This window comes from Anas platyrhynchos, chromosome 1 (assembly GCF_047663525.1).
Source record: "Anas platyrhynchos isolate ZD024472 breed Pekin duck chromosome 1, IASCAAS_PekinDuck_T2T, whole genome shotgun sequence".
NCBI lineage: Eukaryota > Metazoa > Chordata > Aves > Anseriformes > Anatidae > Anas > Anas platyrhynchos.
The window spans coordinates 57460480-57475773 of record NC_092587.1 but is presented as its reverse complement, the minus strand read 5'-3'; the positions used below and the strand labels follow the sequence as shown (position 1 = coordinate 57475773).

Here is a 15294-nt window from a genome sequence, read left to right as displayed (position 1 = left end):
GCATATTCCAGCCTTCAAATAACTGGTGAACCTGTCACCCAGCTTCAGCCAACTGATGTACTAAAACAAGTACATTGTGGTAACTGGGAAAGTTTGGCTATAAGAGGGATAAAGTATATACTACAGACTAACGCAATGCCTATAGTATTCAGACTGTGCCTGGGTTTGGAAGATTAATAGCAGTAGGAAGGAAAGGACACAATTCAAAACTGTTTCAAAATATTGGGAAGAAATCCATCAAATATAAACGACAGTCCCTTGGTCCCAAGAAAGACTGTGAAACTAAGGTGACGAAATCTGTTGCTTGTGCAAAGTTTAATGAAATATTTCTGGCAGGACTACGGAGCACTGCTAGAAGGAGCCTGTAAAATGCCAGAGTTCAACACGAATGAAGTCATAAAAACTGAGATAAGAAAAATGTGGATGGAGTAAATTAATGTGAATGCCTGTCATTTGATACTTAAAAGATTATGTGAAAAATGGCAGCTTTTTTGCCATCAAATGGGCATAGGACCGATGGATGCAAAAACTGACAGCTGGAGGACTAAGAATATTTTCCAAACTTAAGAGGGTGACAGGAGCCCTCCTGGGACAGACAAATCCTTACCAAAAGAAACATTTCTTCTAGCTGAAAATAGATGCTGTTATAGGGATTTGCTGTTAAATCTGCCTACCAGCTACAGGACTCCACCTACGCCACCTGCTGAAAAATGTGATCTCAGTTCCTTTGCAGTAGATGTCAACAGCATCTGAGAGCAGATGCAGTGACACTGCAGCAGATTAGTGCAAAGCACATCAGGCTGTCTGGTCCAGCCTGTTCAGTTCCTTTTGCCATCCATTCCTGGGGCAGAAAGGCTTATCATAGCTCGCTGTTCCTGGAGAACACTGTAAGTGGAGGCTCTTTGATGCAAAGTGAGATATTTAAAATTTATATTTTGTCCTTTCTTCCCTAAGATAAGAGGAAACTAGAGACTCATTAGAGGGACAGGTCATGGGAGAGAGAAAGAGAGCTTGTGCTGAAATCCTGCATCCTCTGTGAGTCTGGGAGACGTGGCGATCAGAACACTGCCCAAACCAAAGGAGCTTCCTTCCATTCTCATTTCCACACAGCCAAGTGTCACCATTGTGGTGCAGCTCCCTGGGGCCACCTCTGTTCATTCAGCGTGAGCATGGAAGCAGCAGTGGTTTGTCTGCCCCAGGTGGCACCTTGAAATTTGAACATGTAAAATCAGTGGGCACTTCTCAAAATGGTGCCTTTAACTACAGACCACAGTGTCTGAAGGCAAGAGATGTGTAAAAATGCATAATGTATATGTTGGAGCAGCTCTCTTTCCCCTGCTGCTTAGAAATGAGTCCTCAGAAAGGTGGAAAATGGCTTCTTCCTCCAGTGTCACCACCAGAATTTTTTGTTCTTTTCCTCTGAAGCTTCCACATTCCTCCTCTCTGTTCACCCTTTCTTTCCCAGCAGCAGTATGACCGATTGCACCCAGTCATAACTCAGCCCAAGAGCTGTGGCCTGCTCAATCCCAGACTATTTGCTACTGAGCATTTAAGGGAAAAGGGATCGTAAAATTAGACTTTGATTTGTAGCTATTAAGGAGGAAAGCAAAATGTTTTAAAAAAAACCTAGCCTACTTAATCATAGACCTGGATAATTTGTTTTGGTGAGAGAATGACAGTAATGGTCCAGTGATGCCCCATTATAGAACATTGCTAGAACAGAACAAAATAGTCCTGTTGCCTAGTAGAGGCTTTTTTAAACATTGACATTAATTTCCTGTTGGACAATATTGATTATTATTCTTACAACTCCATTTTAGTGGCTTCGAGCTGTTCATGAAGTTGTCAGTGCTTTTAAAGGATTCTTTTCTCTGGATAATGGTTAATCTGGATTATAGAAAATGTTTCCAGTTGTATGAGAAAATCAATCCTGTGACACGTTTGGTTGGTTCAACAGAAATGATTGTTTGTGATCTTCTGTCACCCAGGGTCCCTTTCTTAAAGTGCTGTCATTTTTTTATTATTTTTTTTACTAAAAATATACATCTCATTCCTACCCATTGATATACACATTCTTTCCTCTTTCTTCTGCTGAAACTGGCCCATACTAGGATAAAGCATCTTTGCAACCCTCAAGGAAAGGGGACTCTGCACTTTTTTCTCTCCTGCTTCGTACAAGAGGGCTGAGTGACTGAGGCCACGTGGTGGCAGAGGGGATGGGCAATGCCTTCTGAGATAGCACTTGTTCCTCCAAACCGAGATTTCTGACTGAGGTCTAAGGGCCATCTCCCTGCATTTAAGGCTGTGTCTTTCTACCAGTTCTCGACACTTTGGCCAAATGCCCCCTTGACTTCAGGGGTCAGTACTGGCATACAGCCCCGATTATTAAACAGTAGGCACACATACCTTTCAGAACAAATAAATTACAATAAGAAATGTCATGTGTTATTGTTCAATGTCATAGTTCAGCGAAACCTTTCACAGCTACAATATAGATTTAGCCCTAAGGCTGGGTAGAGGCCAGCTCTCAGTTTTATTGCATGGGGAGCAAACTAGAAATTCATGGCTCAGCTGATGATGGGGAGCATCTTTTCATTGCCCACATAGTTCATGGTCCCTAGCTGGGGATATCCAGGTGGCAGAATCCAGGTGAACAACCTGTGCATGAGCATTTGCACAGCAGAGCCCTCCTTGTGTCATGGTGCTCCCTTCCCTGTTTGCAGCCTTCCCCTGCTGCAGCCACAGCTGCGGTAAGGTTGGGCAGGTGTCACCATTACCCCCGCTGTAAGGAAGGAGTGCAGGATGTCCGTGGATTTGTCAGCACTCAAGTTACTTTGCCTCTATTTTTATTGCTAGGATGGTAGGTTGCAAGTCAAGCTAAAGTGCAGCAGCTGCCCGGATCCATACCCAGCCATGCATGCAGCAGAGCTCAAAGTCCAAATATTTAATCAAAGGCGGGTGAGTGGTTTGGATGAAGGCTGATGCTGGGGCACAGACTGAGAGCACAGCACAGGCACTATACCCACGGACAGTAACAATACCATTTTTATCTTTTTACCACATGTGCCTTCATATCAGTGCTGATTACTTTAACCCCTGTCCTGGTTCAGCTACACTGGACAGTATTTCAAGCAGGGGGAGTCAAACCTTAGTGACTGCCTATTCATTTTAATCTAAGGGTAGAAGAGAAGTAATTGTCCGTTATAAAGGATTAGTAACAGTTTGGTTTGCAAACAGCTCTGACTTCACTAGTAGCAGTACCTCACTTAACATAGAGGTTCTGTAGCACATTTTGGCACAGCTGCTGTGAAAGTTTCTCTTTCTTCATCCTCATTCCCATGCCAGCATGGATGGCCAGTCCCTTTCAGTCCTCTGTTGGTGGAAGAACAGCCCAGGCTTGTTTCTGTTACACATGGAGCCTTTATGTTGCTGTTATACATGGAACAATGTTGGGAACAACATCCTTTCACTCAGGAAAGATGTAATCTACCAGCTTTCAGCTCCCAAGCCTACTTTCAGGCATCACTGGAGGGAGCTGTGGAAAGTAAGCTTCATCTGTTCTCAATCCTTTTCTTTCTCACATACAACAGATTGGAAAATTGTCACTCTTTTTTTTTTTTTTTTTTTTTTCCTCTCCTTTGTGAATACTTTATTGAACTGTGGATGATCTGAATTAAGCTGGGACACTATTAATCCCCTTCTTCCTTTGCCCCTGAATCTACCCAGATGGTGACAGAGTATCTGAAAGAAACTGTTTGCTAATGTGCTCTATATCTTTTGGTGTTACAGAGCAGAAGAATCTGTATCAGATGATGACAAAAGGAGGTAGGTCCTGTACTGGCTTAATTTGGAATTGGCTGCACTGAGTTTTGCTGCTGGCTGTACATCCTTCCTTTCCTTCTAAGCCCCACCGATGTCAACAGAGCAAAGAAAAGAGTAGGAAATCTCATGTAGAACCCCAAATTGATGATCATGCTTCACCCTGTTGTGTTGGGGGAGGGAGCTTTGCAATAAGATGAGCACATTATCTCACAGTTGTAGATTATCTGGTTCATAATGTCCAGTGACCTCTGCCTTCCCACCAGCCCTGCCACAGATGGCATTAGCACCTGTGGGAGATCTCCGCTCGGCTAGAAATTGAAGGGAGTGTGACTCCATCATCAAACAAATCAGAAATCAACTCAGATCCCCGGGGATGTGTTTCATTTAGTACCTAATAGGTCAGAGCAGTTACTCTGTAGGTAGCTCTAGGCACAGCAGAAATTCTTAAGTACCCCATTTTCCACCCCCTCATGTCAGTCCATTCTTTTTGAAGGTCTCAGAGCCAGAAAGTACACTCTGTAAGGTTGTGAGAGGGAGAGGATTGGGCTATTAAAATACCACATACTATTACATTTGTTTCTACTAACAGTCTCCTCCAGGTGTGGCCCCAAGGAGGGAGATGCAGATCCTATTTATTTATGAGGAGAGGTGAAAGTGTTGTTTAATTAGTGTGTGTTGGCTGAAGCGACGTGCTTCAGCGGTCTCAGTATTGGGGCAGTGCTATCAGACTGTCTGCTGGAAATTGGTGTCTAGGAGAAGCTGTGCAGGTGGGGCTTATTGTCACAAGATAGGTGTGATTTAATGAAAAATATTAGGAACTTGAATGAAATACTCATTTCACAGCCCTAGGTCCCACTTGTGAGTAACAGCCAGCCTCAGGAGTTTTTTTCCCCATAGCAGTGTGAAAGGAGGGCTCTTCCAAGGATGCTAGTGCAGAGGTGAATCCACTCTGACCGTGCATGGTTTTTGTAATGCCGTTGCATGACATTGATGTTATAGGAAGAAGTGTTCCAATTAAGCTCTGTTGTCTTTTAATTTTTTTTTCCCTCAAATCAGGAACTACGGTGGTGTGTATGTTGGTCTGCCATCAGATGCGGCTGCCATGGTTTCCAGTCAGACAAAAGCTGCACCGAAAGGTATCGGGAGGTTATGTATTGTATTTCTCCTGTTTTCTCAGTTTAATTTTATCTAGCAAGATGTATTTATCCTTTAAAAATCAATGATTACTTCAGACAGACTGACCAGCCTTGGTCCCTCTTGAGGCTGTGAGGCTATTTATAATCGTCAAATGATTGCTCCCATTTATTTAAGTTCTAACACACCTACTTTTGTGGAAGGATCATAGAGCAGATGCTGCCAGGGTAGTACATTGTCTTCTGAACAGCTTCTTCATGCTCTGAGTGGTGTGAGAATTCAAGGAAAACAAAACCCTTTTAGGATGAAGAGGCTATGATATATGCACTTGCAGAGCCTTGGCAGTATTTTTAGATTTGGAGGTGTTTACTTGCATTGTGGTGAATTCCAGTAATAACAGTTAGTAAGTGCTTGCTTTCAGGTTTATTTCTGTTCTTATATGAAACCCAGTGCAAACTGTTTCTTTTCCATGTTATGTTTTTTAACAGTGGGAAAAACATTCAGTTTATAGGTACTTAAGGACTAGTCATAAACATATTTATGAAATCATGTAATATTTTTCAGATTTAATACAACAAAATGCTGCTGTCACTTACGTACACCACAGAGCTAAGTCACTGACTGGAGCTTCCAAACTGTGCTGCAAAACAAACAAATGAAGAAAAATAACACTATTTACCATAATAATAGTATTTGTCTTTGGAACAGTAGTACCTCTGTTGCATGCTTTGTTAAACCATGTTCTAAACTGGCTATATGTTACAATGTTTTAACCATCTTTACCTTTTGTTTTCTGATTAAGATTAGAAGGAAATAAACACAGCAAGATCCAAACAGCTGGAGGTACGGTATGGCTTAATTAACATTATGTGTTTGCGATGTATTAGTTGGAAAGAAACCAGGTGGGGATACTCCCTGAGATATGGGGTGGCCTGGGAATCACCTGGTGGCGTTCTCAGCGGTCGTGTAACTCTTCTGAAGGCCAAACCAGGGTGTCAGTGCTGCAGACATAAATCAGACAGTAGGTAAAGTCACCTTCTCCATGAGAAGTGTGAAGCAAGGGAGCCCTGTATAACCTCATTTGGGAATGAATAAAAATCAGATGTCCTTGTGCTCACCTTCAACCACCCCACAGCTGGTCCTGCAGCAGTACTGAGACAAGCATCCCTGGAGACAAAGCTTTTCCCAGGAACAAAGTGTTTGCAGTCAGAATACTCCGTTTTAGGGCCACTCTGAGGACCAAAGTGAGATACCCACAAAGGGACACATTGCAGATTTCCTCTAGTTACGAGAGAATCTGTGGTGCTTCATTCTCTGCTGGCTACGACAGGACAGGGAAAATTGATAGGCTCAATTTCTGAATAAAAGTTTCAACTAACTAATTAATTTTTTTTTATTTTATTTTCTTTGTGCCTGAAGAAAACCGAAACAATCTAATCTTCCATTCAGAATGTGAACTGAATAAACATTGGCAAGTGTTTAGCTGGCAGGGAGGGGGAATTATAAAGCTGCCAACATTTTCCATAGAAAGAAAAAATGTTTCCTAATTTAGATGAAGAACCAGAAGCAGTTCTGGCTGGTCTCGGTGCTGGATGCAGGGCCAGTAGAGCAGAACATGGCTATACTTGTTTTAGTCATGCGAATGGTGAAAGCTCTCTGGGCTCTGCTAGGAGCACTCATATACAGGGAGACCTGGTTGTCACACCTAATTTCTGTACCCCAGCTGAGATGTCTGAGCTGGGAACACTGACACCCTTGATCTGAGCAAGGCTGAGGCACTTTCTTGGGGTTGAAGTTTTCCATTCATGGTTGATGATTGGAGCCTGAATTAATTACATCCTTATTTAGGTGCTTTAACTGAATGCCTGAGGTTGGATGGAATTGATCTCTTGACTTTTTTTTTTTTTTTTTTTTTTTTTTTTTTCAAAACAGTTGAAAGTGCATTTTGGCTTCATTGCTGTAAGACCAGGGAGTGGCTGCTGATTCAGGCTGCAAAAGCTTTGCATAGATGAGCACCTTTAAACCTGCAAAGGGGCTTGTGAACTCCAAGCGTTTATGTGCTTGCATGTCTGGAGGGCTTATATCACAAGTATCAGCTTCTGCCACAAACCTATTTCACTGTTTTATGTATAGAGGTACTGTATGGCATTACCAGTTCAGCTAAATCTGTTCATCCCTATCTTTTTTTTTTAGCAGTCTTCTGCAGAGACCACTTGCCAGTGCTTTAGCGAGAGTTGTCTTTCTGCTGAAGATTTTTATATTTACATAGCCTTCCAGAGAGCAAAACAGATCAGAGCACCAAAAAAAATCTAAACTGTTGCAAGTTCCAACTACGGGTAAAGCTTAAAGTACAACATTGAATCAGTTTGCTGTGATGGTTGCATTATGGAAACCTCCTGCTGTTCTCCAGTGAAAATGAAATTAAGGAACTCATGGTGGATGTTTCTGCACAAGAGCTAACTTTGATGATCTGCAACTTATTTCTCTGTGGCCATATTGCAGATTTCATCAGCTATCAGCTACGCTTCGTATATTTTCTCCAACAATTTTTGATAGATTTTATATAGAAAATCATTACTACTGTCCACTTAATAGTTCCTATGGTAGGTTCCTATAAATTTATTGTTAATTTACTTCAGAGTAATATATTTGACAGGTTTGCATCTTTTTGGTAATATTGCAAATTTTACTATTTTTGCTGTGAAAACTTTAGAATGAAATAGGCATAAGACCATTGGGCTCTTTATAATTGCTGCCATCACTTTTATACAGTGAAATTAATATTAGTGTTTAATTTTCACCTTTTAAAAAGATACTGCTCAAGGAAATTTATTTAAATAAGGACAGTGTATTTCATCATAATATGTATGTCTGTTTTTATTTTCTTCAGCTTTATCTCTTTTATAAAGCATTACATGGAAAAAATACTAATGAGCCAAACTATTATGTTGTCTTCCGTTCTATGTGATATTACAGTAACATTTCCTTGCATAAGGATGAAGTGATGGTATTGACAGAGATAACTGAACTAAACTCCAGTGTGGTGTCCTCTTGAAATGCAGGGGAGTTTTGATCCCTATTTGAATTTTGTGTCCCTGACTTGTCTTTTGGCATCTCAAATATGGAAAATTGTAACAGAATGAGTGTTGTTATTACTTTAGCAAATTGTTGTATTAAGTAATGGATGGGACACTTGTAAATTCATTACATTTATAACAACTGCAGGTTCCTCACTAAACATAAAACATATTGTACATTTCCGTATAGCTGAACGAATATTTAAATTATTAAAGCCTTTTACATAATTCTTTAGTCAAACTTTTTAATAGGCCATGATGTTATGCACTTAAAAAAAAAATCCATATGACATTCATGTTTTACAGTAGATCAGTGACCATTCTTATAATTAAAAGAAAAAGCAAAATTTAGACATGAAGAAGCTAAACACTGAGAACCCTAAAATTCCTGCCCATTTCACCAAGACATTCTATTAAGACATTCTATTAAGATGAACAAACAACTGCTGGCTATGACTTCCAGGAGCTTGCAGATCTGGCTTTAAAATATGTGGTAGTTTATATGGTGTGAGGTCTGTAAAAAGAAGTACTTAAAGGTACTCCTTGCTTGCCCTCTTTTTAAGTGTTTGTGGCAATATTTGCTGCTGTTCTCCAGAAGTCTGCTTCTTGCCTATCAACACTTTCAAGTCTCCAGCTCCCAAAGACAAATACACAGCTCATACTTGACCCATTCAACCTAGAACCAAGATGAAATAAACTTGAAGATTAAATATCTCAGTATGAATGAATGTCTGTAAATTACACTTGAAGACTCTTGTTCTTACAAGCCAAATTGATGAGAACTCAAATAGCAATGGGTGACAAACACGTAGGTTTGCTTCCCACCTGCTTATGATAGCATAAGGATATAGTTTCCACATTACATGTTCCACAAATGGTTTGAACATCACAAATTTATTTAGCAGAAATCAGTAAGGCCCATATCTGATTTAACCATGTTTGCCTTTCCCAAAAGGAAAAATGAAACTCGAAAAAGCAGTTGTCCTAGGATAGATACATCATAGTTCAGCTAGTGCTCAAAGAGACAACGATAGACACTACTAATCTCCCCAGTTATGTCCACTTCTATCCTTCGCTTGCTGGGAAGAATCATCAAAAAGAGGGACTGGGCTAAGTTCAAATAGCACTTGTTCTACTGCTGACATCTGAACCACATGTGTGGGCTGAGGAAAGTAAGTGGTGATCTTGAATGAATAGCTCCTAGGAGTTGGTGTTGGGACAGTTGCAAAGTACTTTTTCTTGTTTTACATCATCACCTAATTTTTCCTGTGCAGAGTTGCAGAGAAATGAGGAGCAAATTACAGAATTGGCTTCTTAATGATTCATCCCCTGAATGTGTGGGAGGTATGGTGGTTTCTTTCTTAATATTTTTGTTCCTCTGCATCTTTTCATCTCAAAAACTTACTGATCAACTGTCAAATGTTTCAGTATCATGGGCTGGAGCCTCTGAAATAGATCTGCATTCATTTATGCCACACAGGGCTGTACTCATCAAACTTTAGAGCTAGGGCCATGGCCTTGTCTTAAATTTTCAGGCTCTTGTCTTTTGTTTTCTCAAGGACCTGGAGTTGTAGAAACTGTATGACAGGACAATGTATTCTGTCTTGGCCAAACTCCACTTAGGGAACTGATTTTTTGTTCATCAAAATTCCTCTGTGGTGAGCCTCTAGCATTTCTTAAGCCTTTGTTAATAAGAGCACATGACATTTCATGGAGAAATGAGTAAACTCTTTCAAAACGTACGATCTATGGATATTTCCATTACGAGGAAGAACATAAAAGAAACCTTATATGCCAGCTGACAGCTGTGTACTTGATGGCATCCTTGGAAGATATTTAGGCACTCAGTGATGGTTCAATGTGCGAATGCAAACAGAACACAAGAAGCCATTGAATGGAAAAGCTATTATTGAGCAATATACTTTGTTTTTTGTCAAAGTGTCTTGAATTGCCATTTGTTAAGAAGGGACATTTAAATGTTGGGGCTGTGATACTATTTCCTTTGCAGTTGTCACTCTTTCTCCAGCCAAAGCTGAGGAAGTATCTTCTCACTATGGAAATACTTTAGCAAAGACAGTGGATTCAGGCTTTATAATCTCATATGCTCCAATCTGGGATTATTTGACAGTTTGGAAATATTATGCTTGAAGTCACATAGCTCAGCTCAGACAATTGAATCTTGAAAAATTCTATGCCACCAAAGCATAGGATTGAAACTAGTTTGTGATTAGCTTAAAAACAGTTCAGATTCTTACTGGATGGAAATTTTGGTCTTGTGCAAACTATTCCACCTAGAAGACATCCGTTCCTTTGAATTACACTGATGAGACAGTTTATTTATTTTGTTTTGTTCTTAATGCAGAACCTGGGGTTTAGCTGTAAGGACTCAGCTTCTCAGTATCTGGGTGGTCCAGGTGGAGATTCTGTCCATCTTGTGTATGCCATCCATGTTGCAGTTTAGTTCAGAGGATGTGACATAGCTTTAAACTTCTGTGTTGCTCAAGCATTAGATCCATCACTAAGAGGGTTGCAGACAACCTGGTAAAGCCCAGTGCAAAACATTACATAGAGCTCAGTTAGGATTTACTCACTAGGAGTGAAATCCTCTCATAACAGAGTCAACACAAGGCGGAAGCTGCAGAAGAACGTAAAGTTGAAGTTTGTCTCTAATTAATGCAAACATGAAGTACTAATTTACTTGATTTCATCCTACATCTCTAGCAAAGGAGTCTGTGCTGTATTGGATTATGGTTGAAATGGCATTAGTTTTTTTTAGTAACTCACTAGCATATTGTACTCTCACCCACACAAGTCTAGTGATTCTCAATAATCATGCTTCCTAAGCAGTTGGTGAGTCACTACAGATCTGTTTTCTGCAAAGTAGCCCTCTGTTTTGTTCCCATGGTGATCAGAAGTGACAATTATTACAGACTGCTACTACAGTTCCTCTATTGCCTGTACCATCTAAAGAAGCTCTTATCTGCTTATAGTTCCTTGGAGTTTTGCAGTACATCATCGTCACTTCCTATTGACAGCAATTTGAGCACTTCAGGTGAATTGGCTTTATGGAGAACATGCCGGAGGAGGGTGATTTGTGGAGTATTTTTGTTTTGCAATGCATTTAGAAACAGACCAAGAAAATAATGGCTCTGTAAACTTTCACAAAGCAATGGTGTGCCAATATTGCAGGAAATCTTTTGAGGCTGGGCTAAATGATTCAAGTTTTGTTTTAACACCAAACATGAAGAGAACTTAGATTAATCATAATAAGAGCAATTTCATTTTACACGATCTGGCAATTTTTGCTGTAATGTTAGAGTTTTCAAACATAGGAATATTTACCAGATAGCAGAAACCTGACGGTGAGTGTTTAGAATGGCTGTCACCCACGCTGTAGGAACTCATGTATACATGAGCACTTAACCTGATCATGAGCAAGTGCCTATAGGTGAAGATAGGACCCTGCTTGTGAAAGGGATCGTTCCATGAAGCACAGTGAAACTTCTTAAAAACCAAGTCTCATTAGCTTAACTGTACTGAGAAAAGAACGAGAAAGATACCATGGGATGGAGCATGCATGAAATGGATTTAGTGTGCCAGAAAGGAAGAAGTCCATGGGAGGAAGAGGATTATATTATTATGCAGTAAAGATAGATGCAGAAGGAGGTTAGGAACTGAAAATGACGTAAAAAAGGAAATAGTTTAATTAAGTATCTGCTCCATTTCTCTGTGATTCTCATCTGTTGAAAATATAGCAAGAAGTAGACTACTGCCAAGTCATTTTAAGCTGAAGATAAATGTGGATTGGCCTACTGGTTCATTCCCATTCCAACTCCCAGAAGTCTGAGATTGTGAACCTTTTGGGAAACAAATCTCTCTCTCTCTCTTTTTTTTTTTTTTTAAAATGCCCAACGTAATGAGTCCATGAACCTTATATGTCCTTTTACGTGGTACTAGGATATATAAATATCCTACCTTCTCTTTCAAACTGTGTTCCCTTTGCTTACATCTCTCTATGCAGACCTGAGCTTCTAGTTACTTTGGAAGTTTACACCATGTTTGAAAAACAACTTAGGAGGCTGAGAAAATCCACAAGATGTAAAAATTATTAAAAGGCACAGTACAATAATAGATTATAGAACATGCAGAAAAGAAACAAGAGCTTAATCTGAAAAATTTGAAAAAGCAGAGTTAGAAACAAAGCTTTGGCTTAGCTATGACATGTATTTTACTTGTCTCATAACCAATGGATCACTGTGCAAGTGATTAGTTTGGATCACAGCACCCTTATCGGTGTTCTGGAAATTAGCAGCCCACTTACAGAGTTCTGTTTCTGGTCTTTGATTCCAGTGTTAAGGGAAAGGGCAGTAATGTGAAAAACTATATTCCACCCTTAGCCATCATTGCCCATGTTTTATTTGCCAAATCTCAGTGTTGTCTGCAGGACAGCTTCAGCTCTATAAAAGCTGAGCTCATTGGGTTCTTAATGTGAGACTATGATTCAAAGCAACACGTTAATTGGAGACAGGTCATTTTCAATAACTGTTTTGTGGGGGATACCAGACTGGAGGAAAATATAAGACTTTATTGGAGCTAAAGAGGTATTCAGGTTTTGGAGAGAGTCCACGTTGTGTCACTACCAAACTCTACTTGACGGAACACAAACATAGCACCACATTCATAAATAAATAAAATCCAAGAGGTAATAATGTTCACCTTTCAGCTTCAATCTATTATATTTATGATTATGTATTACTGGACACTGACCACGACTTTGAGCTGTGAATACCTTCTGCCAGCTAGGTTTGTGTTCCCAAAATGTTATTGCTCTAAGGAAAAAAATTGGAAGGATTCCCACTACCTTGTTTTCCATAGAAGCCTTACATGCTTTTGGGAAATCAGCCAGAAATTTTCTATAAAATTAGAAGATTTAATTAGATCTTAATGTTTAAATGGTATTGACTTGAGCAAACTCCAAGTATCTGGTTATTATAACAATGCACTTCATCTTCGAGCACTTGCAAGAAACCAGTTGCTTACTTCTTCTTCCTCTTCCAAATTGTGGGTTAGTTTAATAAATAAATGATTAAATTCTTTTACCGTTCTATCAAAGGAACTGCTTTGGATCATCAGATAAAAGGAAACCATTTTTGGCAGGAAATTAATTTGTAGTAAGGAAACTGTGCCAGCCAGGGGAGATGGATCTTGTATAAATTCTAAATTCTGTTTAATAGAATGAATAGGAGTTGGAGTACTTGCCCAGCATTGTTAAAGAGTCTTTGTTCAAAACATCATTGTTTGCATAACAATTACTTATTGAGAAACCCAAGATTTCCAGTGAAAAGAACCTTGAAAAACTCTTAATTGGAAAATAATTTTTGATTTATGACGATAACTTGCCAAGAGCAGCATTATATTTTTTCCTTCAAATTTCAAGTGGAAGACAATTTCTCATCTGAACCAGTAAGGTAAACAAGCAACTCATCCTTCACACTTGCAGACAATCCTCATTCAGAGATACAGCAAAAAAAGGTAAATGGTATTGACTAATTTTATCATAGAGACATACATGTTTTTACACTTCAAATGAATATTACCCCCCCCAATGAATTAGACTAGATTAGACTTCATATCATATCTCATATCTCCTCCTTTCAGGTATTTTATCAAAACATGATCTTATTCCTTCATTTTTATTTTTTATTATTTTTTTCACTTTGGCTGAAATAATCCATAGCAAAAATATATTTATGATATCTTTATTATAAGAATTTGTAATCTGTAGTACTTTTCCAAGCCTCTTGCACTATCCCCCTCACCCCCCCCCCCCCCCCTTTTTTTTTTTTTTAATCTTGAACACAGCCTCTGGCATAAAACTCTGCCACAGACCAGGTTTTACCTGAACAGCTGGGTTTGCATCTTTACTCGGATGAGCACTTCAAGTAGGTGCCACTGGAGAACATTTTACCATGAACACTTCACTACTCAGCTATTTTTTTCAACTTTAGGTAAAAGATGGATAATGTTTGTTTGTTCTCTAAGTGCAGCTTTTACTGCACATATATCATTTTGGGATTTGGACTGGCATGGTTTTAGGAGTCTTGTTCCTCAGTATAGGGTCTTGAAACTTCATCTTACTCCCAGCATGTCTTCTAAAACTGTGTCTTTGGACAAGCAGTTTTGTGCTGCAAAGTTGGAATGCACAAAATGATGGGAAAGTATTTCCATCACATTCCAGTTTGAGCAGTGATGTGCAAAACAAGAGTAAACATTAGTAGGAAATTAGGTGAGAAGATAACAGCAACATTGCACAATCTCTTTGGAGAGGCTTGAAATGATGACAAAAAGTGCAAGATGATAAGAATCAGGTGCTGTGATTCACTGTCATAAAGGCCTGTATTAGACATTGCAAATTATAGTGGTCTCCCTTGTACTGTCATTGCAGTTGCCTCCAAGTAGTTGCAGTCTTGTAATAATTTCACCTGCAGACCTCTATAGCTTGTAAGGGAAATTACTTCCAGTTGACTGTGGCTGACCATTTGACCTACAGAGATTTATTTTTTTGGGCCTAGATCACAGGGTATGTCTGATGTGCACAGATTATAGCCCATCATAGTCTGAAAACTCCCACTTTTCATCATGCTGGTTTGGTCACGTGGCTCTGCAGTGCACCTTTGTGGTGTCTACCAGTATAAATAGTCGAAGTAGTTTGAAATAGCCAGCTGTTAGGTTGGTGGGGCAGAAGGACACCTCCATGACATACTCCTGGTGATCCTACTATCTTTGCACTAGGGATAAGATACGGTGGTGTCCCACTGAAGGACCAACTGTATACTATCCCCAGGTGGGTTGTACCAGGCCATATCCCGCCAGTGACAGAAGACCGATGCAAAGAGCCCTGCTGTGCTGGAGGGGCTGGCCTTGTCGTCAGCTGGCTCAAGTCTTAAATAGCGTTGGGATTTGTTTGTCTGCTTTCCTTGCTCTCTTAGCAGCAAAGCCCAAGTGACTGCACTGAGTTTCCTTTTATGTGCCTCCTGAGCAAGCCTTACGTTCAGAGCCGTGCTGGTGACAATCAAATTAATCACAGCCCCATCGGCAGCTGAGCTTCAAGCTCTCCTGGCAGCGTCAGAGGAGGCAGGCTGTAGCCTGGGATGTCAGAATAAATCCTTGTCCAAAGTAGGTCAGCAAACTGTGCCTGGCCTCGAGAAACAGCTTAGTTCAAAGACAGCAAGTTAGTTGGTCTTGCTGGAGATCAGTTTCT

General features: G+C 39.9%; 1 protein-coding gene across 10 annotated transcripts in view; it reads left to right on the top strand.

Annotated features, from left to right (window-relative positions):
• The window catches only part of C1H12orf75 (chromosome 1 C12orf75 homolog), a 219219-nt gene that overhangs the window by 9613 nt on the left and 194312 nt on the right, over nucleotides 1-15294 (top strand). For all 10 annotated transcript variants that reach the window (XM_038165902.2, XM_072038403.1, XM_038165932.2 and 7 more), the window contains exons 3-5: nucleotides 3790-3825; nucleotides 4879-4958; nucleotides 5764-5799. In XM_038165902.2, coding sequence (XP_038021830.2) covers nucleotides 3790-3825; nucleotides 4879-4958; nucleotides 5764-5799 — 152 coding nt within the window. The remainder of the gene's footprint in view (nucleotides 1-3789; nucleotides 3826-4878; nucleotides 4959-5763; nucleotides 5800-15294) is intronic.